The sequence below is a fragment of the Balaenoptera acutorostrata genome, chromosome 1 (assembly GCF_949987535.1).
Source record: "Balaenoptera acutorostrata chromosome 1, mBalAcu1.1, whole genome shotgun sequence".
Classification (NCBI taxonomy): Eukaryota; Metazoa; Chordata; class Mammalia; order Artiodactyla; family Balaenopteridae; genus Balaenoptera; species Balaenoptera acutorostrata.
Window position 1 is genome coordinate 46,639,628 of NC_080064.1, and position 14,218 is coordinate 46,653,845.

The window sequence follows — 14,218 nt, forward strand, 5'->3', positions numbered from 1 at the left end:
GTATCAGCGACAGGTGATCCTGGTCCTGATGAACATGACTGAGGAGAGCAGGTGCTGGGGGCTGTGGAAGGCATTGTTTCCACAGGAACGAAGGGACAGAAGTGGCAATTTCACTCCTGAATCTGGGCTCCCGAGAGTGCAGCTGCCAGCGTGATATCCTCACGGCTGGCATTTCAGCGTCACGCCCTGTGGGGTCGCTTTGTGAGGATGGGGGCGGAGGGGACGGCTGGGGAGATAGTAGGACATGGGGTATTCGTGTACTCCAAATCCGTTTTGAGACATCACATTTGAATTTGCAAGAACATCAGAACCACATAAAATCTGCCGGCTGCCTCTGACGCTTTCCCTGGGGCGCAGTTCTGCTCTCAGGTGTCGGCCCTCCACCTACTCAGTGTCTTTTGACAGAAGCCACCACCAGCCTGTCATGCAGTCGCAAACTGCAGCCTGGCTGCACCGTAGCTTCAGCCTCCGACCGTGAGATGACAGGGTCTGCAGCGCACAGTGGGAGCAGCTGTCTGTCCTGCCACGGGCCCACTGAGCCTCTCTGACTCTGCAGACCTGTGACTGGGGCCACTCGGCTCTTCCTGAGGCTCCCCTAGTCCTGTGCGTGGTGAGCACAGGACAGGGCAGGGCACACAACTAAAGGCAAACGGGGTTGAAAATGTGTGTAGTGACTCAAAACCCAAAACATACAAAATATACGAAATATGTTGGCATCCCCCTCCCCTCCAGAAAAAGGGGGAGCTGGCATCTAACCTGAAATGAGTGCGTGGTACAAAACTTGGGAGACCCAACTAAATGGATGGCTGTTCAGTTGCTTACTAGTTACTTCTTGTCCCCATCTTTTTAGTGTCAGTTAGTCATGCTGAGGAGAAACTAAGTCTCAAATTCCTTCTCTGCATTAAAATGTCTAGAAACTCACAAAGCAGTTGTCTTTCAACTCAAATATTTAAACTTCATATACAACCAGTACCAAGGGTTTCAGTAATTATTTTTCAGCAAAAGCAAATGATTGCAGGTCACATGACTTAAGACTACAGTTTATTCAATATGTCTCCAAGCATTAAAAAGATTTTATGAAGTCAAACTCAATAAAATTGTATCTTAAAGTGCTTTTTATTTTGCTCTTTTTAAAATTTGTTTTGGGAACAACTCGCAACTTCTTCAGTAACTAATGTCAAAGAACGCACCCTGTACTTCTGGAGAACACAGCATTTTTTTTTTATTGCTCTTTCAATCTCAATTATATCAGAAAAATACCTTAAAGAACTTAATTTCCCAATTTTTGATCCTGGTAACATTTCATCAAGATTCAAGTTTATGCGCAGAGCTCTCATCCAGACCCACCTGAAATTCTATACAAATAGGGAGACATATTAAATACAAAGGTCTGTGTAAACTGAATTCTTTAACTACTATTTTACAGTGAAAAGGAATTTTTATCACATATCTTTACATCATTTTAAATTGGATATTCCTATTCAATGTTACTGCAAGATTAAAAATTTGCCCGCACTCATCTAAAGGCAGCTTGCTTTTTTTTTTTTTTTTTTAAATATAAAAACCAAAGGAATTTCTTTTGTAGCATCATAGAGAAAGCAACAGCTTTATCCTCACTCACTCTTGTTATGTTCATGTAACAAAACAGTCTGCCACCGGCTTTATTTCCTAAAATCTCCACAAAAGTGTCAATCCACATATGGACTGTGCCCCGGGTCAGCGGATCCACAGGCCGGAGTTCTCCTGCTGCCAAACAGCTCCCAGGCCTTCCCCGGGGGCTGAAGAGTGCTTTTCTTAAAACACGTGCTCCTCCCGTCACACAGGCTCTCCCGGTCCAGCCTCCAGGCTCTTCTAAAGGGTTCAAGGATGAGATTCTGATTTCAAAAAGGTCCTGAGCATCCAGTAACCGTGACGTGACTTCTCATCATGTGCTGGGCACGTCCCCTAGGGATCGACATCGTCCAGGTCACTTCTTAACTCGCCGATCATCATGGGCGATTCAGAACCCTTTGGGAAAGGAAAAGAAGTTAAATACATACAGAGTTAAGTTAGAGAAAAAAGTTTCTCTATGCCAACGGACTTGTGTTCTGCAGTTCAAACATGTCCTCATTTAACTACTTAATGTTTATCAAAGGGCAACAAAACGTAACAAGTGTAACACCTTATATTTGATAATTCGTGATTATGCAAAACTTTCATTTCTGTGTTCTCATTTAGTCACAGAAACAACCTAGTGACTTCCCTGCAGTCACAATGTGGCCTTGGGTTAAATCAAATCACTATGCTGAGTCTCAGTTTCCTTCTGTGAAATCAGGGTAACAGCGACCTCACAAGGTTGTTACGAGGATCCGAAAGATTTAGAAACAAACAAAACAGTGCACAGAACATCAGCAAGATTCATTTAATGAGGGCTCTGTGCCATGCACTGTGATGGAGCTACAGAGGTGGATTTACAGAAGGTTACAGACCAGAGGGAAGACACGATACACGTCATTACATTTAAACCTGCTGCATTATTTTGCGCATAGTAAGCGTTCAATAAATATTGCATTCCTTTTTCTACTATAGCGATTAGTATTACAAATACTTTAAAAATAAGCTTAAAATTACTCTTTGACTCCCCTGACAAACAGATTTCTATGGCATGAGGCCCTTCTTTTCAAGGGTCTGTGTTTCCAGGAAGGCTGGTGAGAGCAGAAGGAGGAAGGGGTGATTCTTCATAACCCAGCAGAACAAGGTACAATCTGGAAGGACCACAGCTGCAGCCTCGCTTTATCAGGACGCTCTCCAAGCTCAGCAGCACAGCCAGCAGAGACTGAGGCCAAAGCCTGGCTTAATTTCACGATGCAGCACTGTTCCGCTTTCTAAGCATACAGTGAGTGAGTCCTGAGCAGAGACTACTAGAGGGTGGAGCTGGTGTTTCCTTTCTCTCTTGATTATGGAGATTCTCTTTGGAGAACCTCAGAGCAGGTGCTGCCCTTTCACACAGGACATGCCCTACTGTACCTGCTGTAAGTGCCTGTCTCCGTTCTCATTCGCAGGACTGCTCTCCGACCCGTTACTGCTTCCCGACTGCTCCTTCTCATTCAGCAGAGCTGTGGCATATGCTAACGTGTCCTGCCGGAGATTGAAACACAAGAGAAAGTTAGGGGGTGTGCAGCGGCAGCACCATCACTGAGGAAGACTACGCTTCACTTGACCTTTGGAGGTGGTGCCTTCACATCAACCTCTGTGGCAGTGGGGGCCAGACTGACCGACCCTCATTGCTTTTCTTCCAGGCAAATAACTCTCAAACTGTACACCAACTTGCTGTCTTTTCATAGAAAATCAATTGTTTCTTCCAGCCTTACTCATTTTTAACCTATACCTCTTTTCTGAGGCTGCAGTTTCTGAGAAACATACTAAAAATCCTACCTAAGGGATTTCAAGCCACACAAAACCAAAAGACAACTCTCACCTGAGCTGAAATTGTTCGCTGAAAGGTTTTTCCAGTTGATGTTTCATTAGAGACATTACTCTGCGGTGTCCAGTAATGTTCTGACATCTGAGACAGAAAGTCAAAAATGCCATCAGAGGACTTCCTGGGTGGTCCAGTGGTTAAGAATCCGCCTTCCACTGCAGGGGACGCAGGTTTGATCCCTGGTTGGGGAACTAAGATCCCACATGCCGCAGGGCAACTAAGCCCGTGTGCCGCAACTAGAGAGGCTGCGTGCTGCAAACTACAGAGCCCACGCGCCACAACTAGAGAGAAGCCTGCATGCCGCAACCAAGATCCCACGTGCTGCAACTAAGACCCGACGCAGCCAAAAACATAAATAAATAAAATAAATATTAAAAAAAAATGTCATCAGAGATGACAAATAAGCCCACGTGAGCCCACGATTTCTACCATTAGATATTACAGTACAAAAAGCATCTAGGGACTTCCCCGGTGGTCCAGCGGTTAAGACTTCATGCTCCCAATGCAGGGGCCCCAAGTTCGATCCCTGGTCAGGGAACTAGATCCCGCATGCCACATCTAAGACCCCGCATGCCACAACTAAAGATCCCGCATGCAGCAACGAAGATCCCACGTGCTGCAACTAAGACCTGGTGCAGCCGAATAAATAAATAAAATAAAAATAAAAAGCATCTAAAATAGCATATAAATTGACCCAGACTTTCTGTCACATCAGGAGATTCTTTCTTAGAAGATTCCACTTCCATTCTCAAGAGCTCACTAAAATATCAATATTATCTCTTATATAATCATCCTTACCTTTTTATCCATAAAATTAAAACACATGTATTAAGATACAAATTAAATGCATAAAAATAGGTATCAACTGTACTAAAAAAAAGTCTGAACTCTGAAAATATTTTGAGGACAGTCTTCAAATTAAGTTTGAGATTTTTCCTGATAAGATATGCTGCTATTGATTCCTATGTTATAGCCAGAAAAGTTAAAAACTCAATTACCTTCTTCTGCAGCCACTGGACAGCCCAACTCCAGTGATGGGAGTTCTCCTTGAAGTATTCTTTAGCAGCAGGACACCTGGTGATTGGAGGAAATTTTTATTAGCCAAATGCTTTCTCTGCAAATATACTTCTTTAATATATAGTACTTTAAAATTTGGAAACACAAGTGCTACTTTCATTAAAGTTCAGTTGTCTTTACATTAAATGTGTATGTTTTTTGGTTTGGATACATTCACATGTTTAAACTTCAAAAGGCAGTAAAAGATAAATATGTAGTGAAAAGTTTCTTATCTACCTCTAACTCACCCACTTCATTCTATTAAAATTCCAAGTTGGAAAATGAAAAATAAAACAAAAATACCCACAACAAATTGCACACTTAATAAATAACCTATTTATTTATTTATTTACATTAAAGTATAGTTGATTTACAATGTTGTGTTAGTTTCTGGTGTACAGCAAAGTGATTCAGTTATAAATATACCTTTTCAGATTCTTTTCCATTGTAGGTTATTACACAATGTTGTATATAGTTCCCTGTGCTATACAGTAGGACCTTGTTGTTTATCTATTTTGTATATAGTACTGTGTATCTGCTAATCCCAAACTCCTAATTTATCCCTCCCCCACCTCCTTTCTCCTTTGGTAACCATAAGTTTGTTTTCTATGTCTCTGAGTCTGTTTTTTTTGTAAATAAGTTCATTTGTATCATATTTTAGATTCCATATCTAAGTGATATTCGTCTTTCTCTGTCTGACTTACTTCACTTAGTATGATAATCTCTAAGTCCATCCATGTTGCTGCAAATGGCATTATTTCAATCTTTTTTATGGTTGAGTAGTATTCCATGGTATATATATACACATCTTCTTTATCCATTCCTCTGTCGATGGACATTTAGGTTGCTTCTATGTCTTGGCTATTGTAAAGAGTGTTGCAATGAACATTGGGGTGCAGGTATCTTTTCAAATTAGAGGTTTTCTCCAGATGTATGCCCAGGAGTGAGACTGCTGATCATATGGTAACTCTGTTTTTAGTTTTTTAAGGAACCTCCATACTGTTCTTCATAGTGGTTGTACCAACTTACATTCCCACCAACAGTGTAGGAGGGTTCCCTTTTCTCCACACCCTCTCCAGCATTTATTATTTGTAGACTTTTTAATGATGGCCATTCTGACCAGTGTGAGGTGATACCTCATTGTAGTTTTGATTTGCATTTCTCTGATAATTAGTGATGTTGAGCTTCTTTTCATATGCCTATTGGCCATCTGTATGTCTTCTTTGGAGAAATGCCTATTTAGCTCTTCTGACCATTTTTTGATCGGGTTGTTTGTTTTTTCTGTTATTGAGTTGTATGAGCTGTTTGTATATTTTGGAAACTTAGCCACTGTCGGTTGCATCATTTGCAAATATTTTTTCCCAGTCCATAGGTTGTCTTTTTGTTTTGTTTATGGTTTCTTTTGCTGTGCAAAAGCTTAGAAATATGATTAGGTCCCATTTGTTTATTTTTACTTTTATTCCTATTGCCTTGGGAGACTGACCTAAGAAAACATTGCTACAATTTATGTCAGAGAACGTTTTGCCTATGTTCTCTTCTAGTAGTCTTAAGGTGTCCAATAAATGACCTCTTGATAAAATCAAACTAGTCTTTAACTTTTGTGATTTAAATAAGGATGATATTATGGGGAAAACAATTTTAAAATGTGATTTTGGAGCCCCCCAGCTTTCCATTTTTATTTGCCCATCTAGAAAGCTGTCCTTATTTGAAGACACTACCGATGGGGATATTGCCACTAATGTATATAAAATGTGATATGTGCAGGGTATGGAAGCACATATAAAGACACTACTGATGTCTGGACCGTGTGTCTGCTGGCATCAGACATGCTATGTGGCCCCAACACTACTTGGAAATGTCACTTTTAGGCAAGGGCTTATGATGACATGTTGCCAATATGAAGCCTAATTAATGAACCCACAATTGTGGCAGGATGATCTCCATCTGTGTCTACAATGTTATGTCATCTGGAAAACGCGTGTTCGTGCATTATTTCAATGGGGCTCTCATTTAAATCTGTTGGGGATGCTCAAATGCAGCAGATTAATCCCAACAGATTTCTCATTCTCATTCTGGTACAAGTCCAAGGATGGCAATACCCATGCCTAAGAATCAGCGAAAATCTGGAGCAAAATAAATTAAACTATAAAAAGAGCTCGGTGCAAGATTCAGTGATGGCAGTGCAGTCTGCTCAATAACCTTGGGTTACACTCCTGTATATATATCCTGAAAAGACAAAATCTCTAATTTGAAAAGATACATGAACCCCAATGTTCACTGCAGCACTGTTTACAACAGCCAAGACATGGAAACAACCCAAGTGCCCATCAACTGACGACTGGTTTAAGAAGATGTGATGTGTGTGTGTGTGTGTGTATATATATATATATATATATATATATATATATATATATACACACAATGGAATATTACTCAGCCATAAAAAGAATGAAATATTGCCATTTGCAGCAACATACATGGACCTAGAGAATATTATACTTAGTGAAGTTAGACAAAGAAAAATATTATATGATATCATTTATATGTAGAATCTAAAAAATAATACAAATGAATCTATATATAAAACAGAAACAGACTCACAGACATAGAAAACAAACTTATGGGTACCAGGGGAAAGGCATGGGTGGGGAGGATAAATTAGGAGTATGGGATTAACATACAAACTACATACATACAACAGATAAGCAACAAGGATTTACTGTACAGCACAGGGAACTATATTTAATATCTTATAATAACCTATAATGGAAAATAATCTGAAACAAAATATATAACTGAATCACTCTGTTGTACACCTGAAACTAACACAATATTGTAAATCAACTATACTTCAATTAAAAAAAAAAAATAACCTTGGGTTAGCATGCAGTCACTCCGATCTTTTGTTGGCCAACGTACTAAATCGGGGAGCTGAAGTTGCAAACCACTCAGGTTCCTTCTAACATTGAGAACCTTTGCTTTCCAAGGGTCTTTTGACAGATGAATAGATAAGCAAAATATAGTATACATATATCTATACAATGGAGTATTATTCAGCCTTAAAAAGAAACGGAATTCTGATACATGCTACGATGTGGGTACACCTTGAAGACATCATGCTAAGTGAAATAAGCCAGTCATAAAAGGACAAATACTCTGTGATTCCATTTATGTGAGGTACCTACGACAGTCAAATTCATGAAGATAAAAAGTAGAACGATGGCTGCCAGGGGCTGGAGGGAGGAGGAATGGAGAGTTATTGTTTACTGGGTACAGAGTTTCAGTTCTGGAAGATGAAAAAAGTTCTGGAGACTGATGGTGGTGATGGCTGCGCTAACAATGTGAGTGTACTTAATGCCACTGAATTGTACACCTAAAAATGGCTAAAATGGTGAATTTTATGTTATGTATATTTTAGCACAATTAAATAAAAAGAAAAAAGAACCTCTGCCTTGAAGTCAGCCTGTGATCAAGTCCTAGCTCTGACGGCAGGCATGTCACTTAAACCACCTATGATATGGGACTAATAACAGTACTTAACCTCATAAAGTTGTTGAAAAGGTTAAATGAGAATACAGGCAAAGTATTTAGCATAGTGCCTGGGTTCATAAGTGTAATTAGCTGTTATATGACTTTGTCTCTTGAGAGACAGTTTTGAAAGTGGGGACCTAGAAGCTGGCACAGTTGGTAGTTAACTAAAGATCTCTTGAGTGAAGGTTCATGAACTCTTTGCTGTCGAGGTCCCTAAATCTGCCTTGGACTCCTGCCCTTCCTGCATAAAGCCTGGTGGTTTAGCATTTTTTTTTTCCCTTGGATTACACAAGATCTGTTACCTTTAACACTCCCCCTCCACATCTCTTGGAGATCATTTGAATAGTTGTCTGTACCATCCCAGCAAGCATGCTCTGACTGGGTCAGATTCTCTAGGTACTAAAACAAGGCAGATTTTTTCCTCTGGTCATATTTGACTTGTCTAAAACACCATTTCCTCACTGCATTTTGAGTCAATACTTACTTCTGAGCAAGAGTTACAAGAAATTTGACACACTGGTAGCAGCGGCTGCTGTCCACGTGATTACTGTGGTGCATCAGAGCTGAAGGAACAGAAGAGGAAATTTTAACAATAAAGCACTAAACTGAAAGTGGGTCCAAGTAATAACAGCTCTCTTGTTCTGAAAATTTACAACAAACTATTTTGATAAGCAGATAAGAAACTTAACAAGAACATGGTGGTGCTGACTCAACACGAGTCCCTAAATTCTAACGGGTAGAAACACTAAGTAGTATTCAAGAAACACACAGGGTGGTGAAAGTTTGACTTTTACAAGAACTGAAAGGAACTAAAATTTATAATGGCTGATAATTCACCTAGAGACCTTCAAAGTTTTCCATCCACCACACTACTGACAGAGAGTAGTTAAAATACTTTTACTGTGATAAATGGAAATGTATGGTATTAGTTCAGTTCAACAAATATTTTCTGCTCTTTGCTTTTAGCATTTAAAGATGGGTTTGAACTGTGCAGGTCCACTTACATATGAATTTTTTTCAAGAAATACATATAGTACTACACAATTTGTGGTTGGTTGAATACTCAGATGCAGAACTGTGGATACAAAGGGTGGACTCTGGAACTTGAGCATCTGTGGGTTTTGGTATCCGAGGTGGGTCCTGGAGCCAATGCCCTGCGGGTACCCAGGGATGACTGTAATGCCTGGTCCCTGCTCTTGAGCAGTGTATGGTCTGTAAGTTGCAGAGCCCGGGGACTGCCCTGAGCGGAGTACACCATTCCAAAGGGGGTGGCCTAGAATGCTGTAGCTACAGAACCTTTCTCGCATAAATTTCCTTTGTGCAATAAAAAGAGATCCTAAAACTTCTCTTAATACGTAGCAAAATCTAAAATGACTCAAGTTAACTGGAAACACAGGTGGATGGTGGGAGTTGGATAAGACTATTTTTAACTAAACTCTTCCTAAGAAATAGCTCATTAAAGCCACTTTAGCCTTCTGAAAAAGAAAACTCTATCAAAAAACTTTTATGAATAGACAATAGAAATTTGGGTACATTCATACCACAAGTTAAAAAAAAAAAATTACATTTCATGAGCTTGACAATATCCTGCATCTAAGGTTTTAGTTTTTTCCTCCTCAATGGCTACAGAGTGGGATGAAAGATTTCTTGCTTAAGTGGACAAACTTTAGCTTGTTGAAGTCACAGCACCCCCAAATCTTACCTGACCCAGTAAAAGGACCTCAAACTGTGCCTTACTAAAAAGCAGGAGAGTGTCCAGGGCGATAAGATCCTCTGGCTCTAATTCTCCTGACTAGAATGAGGGAGCCCAACAGCCCTGACCAGACTTCTCGGGGCTTCCTCACTGGTCCACGCCAGGCAGAGCATGTGGGGCAGCCCCGGGGAGGAGAGACTGGCTGGAACGATGAGCTCTCTGCACATTTACTGCAGACACTTCTTCGTAAGGCAGCCATACTTGCCTAGTAATCCATTTTCTGTCTCAAACACAAATTTGACTCGCTCCACTTGTATGGGATCCTCAATGACCTGGGAGAAGTAGGAAACAAAGGCTGGTAAATGAAAGAAGGAACTTGGGTTACAGCCACTGGTGCCTTTAAAAAAAAATAATTCAAGAGATTATAGTTTCTAACATAACAAAACCAAATACAAACAAATATCAAGTCATTGCCGTATTTCTCAACAATATATTAAATTTTAAACTAAACATGAAAAACTATTACATAAGTGATATTTGAAGATACACTCATTTCCTAATATGTGTTCTTACCAATAACATCTAGAGTTCTCTGTGGGTTATATAGACGCATATTTCATAATCCCAAGGATGAGGTTTATGGTTTACAAAAAATGTGTCAAAGTTTTGATATAACACATGCTCTACAAGTTGATGTGGAGGTTTATGCCATGCCAAACAGGGCTGGATCTACATGTTACTCTCGCTGTACTTCTAATGCCCGGGCACTGAACCGGGCATGGTGCAGTAAACTAAATGGGTCTGTTGTTGAGCAGATGAACAATACGCAGTCCCACCCCAAGGAGCAACAATCTTCCAAAAGCACTAGGACCAGAAGGTGGTAAAGACCAGAAAGACAGACTTCTTAGAAATGGCACCCATGAGGTACTGCCATATTGAAAAGTGTTTATTAAATGCCTACCCTGTGCCAAGGCCTAAGGGACCTAAAGGGAACCCAGGCCCCTCCCCCCCGCCACTGCCCACCACAGCCTCTCTTTAAAAAGCCCCTGGGCTAGTCTCTCACTGGCTCACGGTCAGTCACCAAATTCTACTGATTCTCTTTCTAAACACCTACTGTTCTGGCCTTTGCTCCCTCTACTGTCTCTCCTTAGTACAAGCCTTGTTATTTCACACTCAGATTACTGCCACAGACTCCTATGTGGTCTTCCAGTTCCAACCTTGTCTCCTCCTTTAGTCCATCCTTCAAGACAACTGCCGGGGGAATCTTTCTAAGACATAAATCAGGTCACATTGCTTTCCTGCTTCAAACCCTTCCATGGTGCCCATCACCGACGGCAGAAGTTGCTAACTTAAATGTCTACAGAGCCCAAGACGACAAGACATGAGCCACGCGGCAGACAAGAGGAGTGGTGAGGACACTGGGGAACGGGAGACCACAAGCCTCATCGAGGGGGTGCGCCGCGGCTGTTCTAGGTGACGGGGCGTGGAGGAAACGGAGCCAGTGTGGCCAGATTACCTGATTTCTCAAGACAGGCTGGGATCCAGAAAGTAAAAAACAAGACAATCTGCGCCAACTTAAATAGACATGTAGGCGGAACTTGGTCACCAGAGTGTCACCACTGACCTACAGGGAAAAGTCCACACGCACTGGTACCTGAAGCCTTTCCTGGTCTGCTTTGGGCTTCTTCCCCAAGCCCTACGAGTTCCCACTCCTTCTAGAAGGCTCTACCTCTACAATTCACTGAGCAAACCAGGGGTTTGGTGGAGAGCATGGGATCCAGGGCCAGTCGCTTGGCTCAGATCCTGGCTCTGTCACTTACTGAACAATGGCCTTGGACAGCTCACTCCACCTCTCTTAAGTTCAGCTTCTAATAAAACTATATTTCACTGATTACAACTGAATTTTAGCCCCTGCTTTTCACATTTCTGAAATTGGGATGCACCCTACAGTGGATGACATTTCAGTTTTTTGGCTCATGAAGATATTTTCAGTAGTACACAGACAGTCAGTGGTGTCTCAGATTTAAGTGAACTGCAGAGCCAGCCGTTCACCTCTGCCGGTCACAGGGTCACACAAGATCACATCTGAGCTGATCACAGTTTCCTGTCCATGGTGAGGCCTTTGCTCTCTGCACTGTGATTGCCTGTGTACTTGTCTGGCTCCCTCACTAAACTGCAAGTGCCTATGAGGCAGTTTATCATCGCTCACTTCTAAATCAGTAATGCATGAAAAATGGCTGATATGAAGAGGACTCAGTGAGTGCAGACCAAAGGAACGCAAAGGCAACCCAAGGACACACAGTTTTTATTCATGAACACATGTTGACTAGTAAATACCTAAATGCAAGTGAATTAGAACATTTATGACTTACCAACATCTCATGAAGTAGTTGGAACGTATTCTTTAACTCATGGGGTGGAGCTGTTTCTAGTTGGTTCTGAAATATTTTTTAAAAGCATAAAGATTCCAGTAAGTCTTCAGTGGAAAGCACACTGGAGTGGCAACCAACAGTGCTGGATTCCAGCCCTAGTTCTACCACCTCCTGGCTGATCTTGGGCAAGTTGTTCCCTTCTCTGCGTCTCAGTTCCTCAAATGCTAAATCTGGGGACTGAAACAAATGACCTCCATGGTCCTCCCACCTGTAACCCTCCTTGATATTTTACTATGAAATTAGGAAGGAGACAGGAAAAAAAGCAGAAAGGAAGGGAGATAATTTTCAGTCACTAAACAGGCCTAAATTTATACTTATATTTCACTTATACATATCCTATTTTGTTGAACATGCTGGAGTAGCTATGAGAACGCAAGTGAGAGTGTTCTGAGATCAGCATGCTAGGAGTGAAATATATAACAAAATTCAGCGTAGGAAGTGGAAAAATCTGCCAAGATACACTAAGTGAAGAAAGCAAGGTTCAGAAAACTCACACTCCTGTGCATTTTAGTAACCTTATACATGTGTGTGGTAGGAAAGGATACTGCACTACAACACCGCACTTGCAAGGTGCCAGGTACGGTACTAAGTAAGCGAATGAGGCCTGGGAAGACATATACAATGTGACAATACTGATCCGCGGGGTAGGGTGGAGAGGGGATGAGCCTGGCCGGTGGTGGTCAAGGTGGACTTTGGCCTTGCTTGCACGTTTTAGTTTTTCACCAAGAGAATGCAGTTATATATTATCCATGTAATTAAAAATTAAAGGTTAAAAACAAATAAAAATGCTAGGTGTAGGCGTAAAGGTTTTTCTAATACTCCCCAGCAAGGCAGTAAACAGTATGGTTGAGCGCACAGCCCTGCAACCACACTGCCGATGTTCAGACTCCCACTCTGCCACTTGCTGGTTGTGTGACCCTGTGCCTCAGTTTCTTCAATTGCAGAATGGTGATAAAAACGTATCTACCTCAAAGGACTTATGTACTTGAGAATTAAGTGAGTTAAATAGGTAATATTCTTGGAACAGTGCTTGGCATCTAATAAGTGCAACATAAATAATTACTACACACTGATCAGAGCTTCATAAATGAACTACATACATCACTATTTCAGAAGGTGACAAAAATCAATCTACTTTTGATATTTTAGATGCTGCCTGGGGAAATAATCTAAAACTGTAAAACCATTTTACACAATAAAGGTCACCACAGCATTAACTATAAAGTATTATTCTTAATAGTTAAGAATTGAACCCAATGCAAATGTGCATCACTAGGAAGGGAATGGCTAAGTAAATTATGGTACATGAGAGAATGAAATATACTCAGATAACTTTTAATGATATGGAAAATACTTATAAATGTCAAGTGAAAAAAAGGACACAAAATCATAAAGACAATAAAATCCCAATTATGTTCAAATACATGCATAGAACATAAAAGGGAAATGTATGAGAATATTATAAATGGTCAGATTTTGAGTTCTTTTTTATTCTTCATTTAAAAAAAAACCCAATAAGTATATACTATTTTTATGATTAGGAAAAACAGTTAAGGTTTTTAAAAGAAACAGTGCCTGGGAGCCAAAGGAATGCTTTCCTCGTGTCTCACCCACAGGCTCTCAGGCTATCATCGGGTTTCCCGAGGTCCTACCTTAATGAAATGCAGCATGGTGAAGGAGAAATGCTCGTTACAGAAACAGCAGTACACCACCATCTCAATGAGCGCCAGCAGTGAGCCCGTCAGCTCTCGCAGAGCAAACATTACCTAGCGGGAGGGCAGAAGAGGAGTCAGCCTTTCTTCCGTCACAGTTTACTGTTGATGTGCTGTTTCTGACTTTCACTGAAATCTGCTCAGATTTATGATCATCAACATTGCCTCAAAACAGTCTGAGTCTGTCTTGAGAGTTAACACAATTTGTGCAAATGTGCACCTTTCTCTCGGGAGTCACTTTCATCAGATTTTTAAAGGTAAATCTCCCCCTCCCCCATTAAAATAACCACCGATAGATCCAAAAAAATACACAATGAAAAGCTTAAAAAAAAAA

The 14,218-nt window shown here is 40.9% G+C and overlaps 1 protein-coding gene across 6 annotated transcripts in view; it reads right to left on the reverse strand.

Moving 5' to 3' along the window:
• Window positions 1-1,205: 1,205 nt before the first annotated feature.
• Window positions 1,206-14,218, reverse strand: part of USP24 (ubiquitin specific peptidase 24) — a 146,703-nt gene continuing 133,690 nt past the window's right edge. For all 6 annotated transcript variants that reach the window (XM_057540396.1, XM_057540403.1, XM_057540390.1 and 3 more), the window contains 8 exons: window positions 13,825-13,938; window positions 12,113-12,178; window positions 10,006-10,072; window positions 8,532-8,610; window positions 4,459-4,534; window positions 3,458-3,544; window positions 3,007-3,117; window positions 1,206-2,007 (listed from right to left, as the gene is read on the reverse strand). In XM_057540396.1, the coding sequence (XP_057396379.1) occupies window positions 1,945-2,007; window positions 3,007-3,117; window positions 3,458-3,544; window positions 4,459-4,534; window positions 8,532-8,610; window positions 10,006-10,072; window positions 12,113-12,178; window positions 13,825-13,938 (663 nt within the window). In that variant the 3' untranslated portion in view covers window positions 1,206-1,944. The remainder of the gene's footprint in view (window positions 2,008-3,006; window positions 3,118-3,457; window positions 3,545-4,458; window positions 4,535-8,531; window positions 8,611-10,005; window positions 10,073-12,112; window positions 12,179-13,824; window positions 13,939-14,218) is intronic.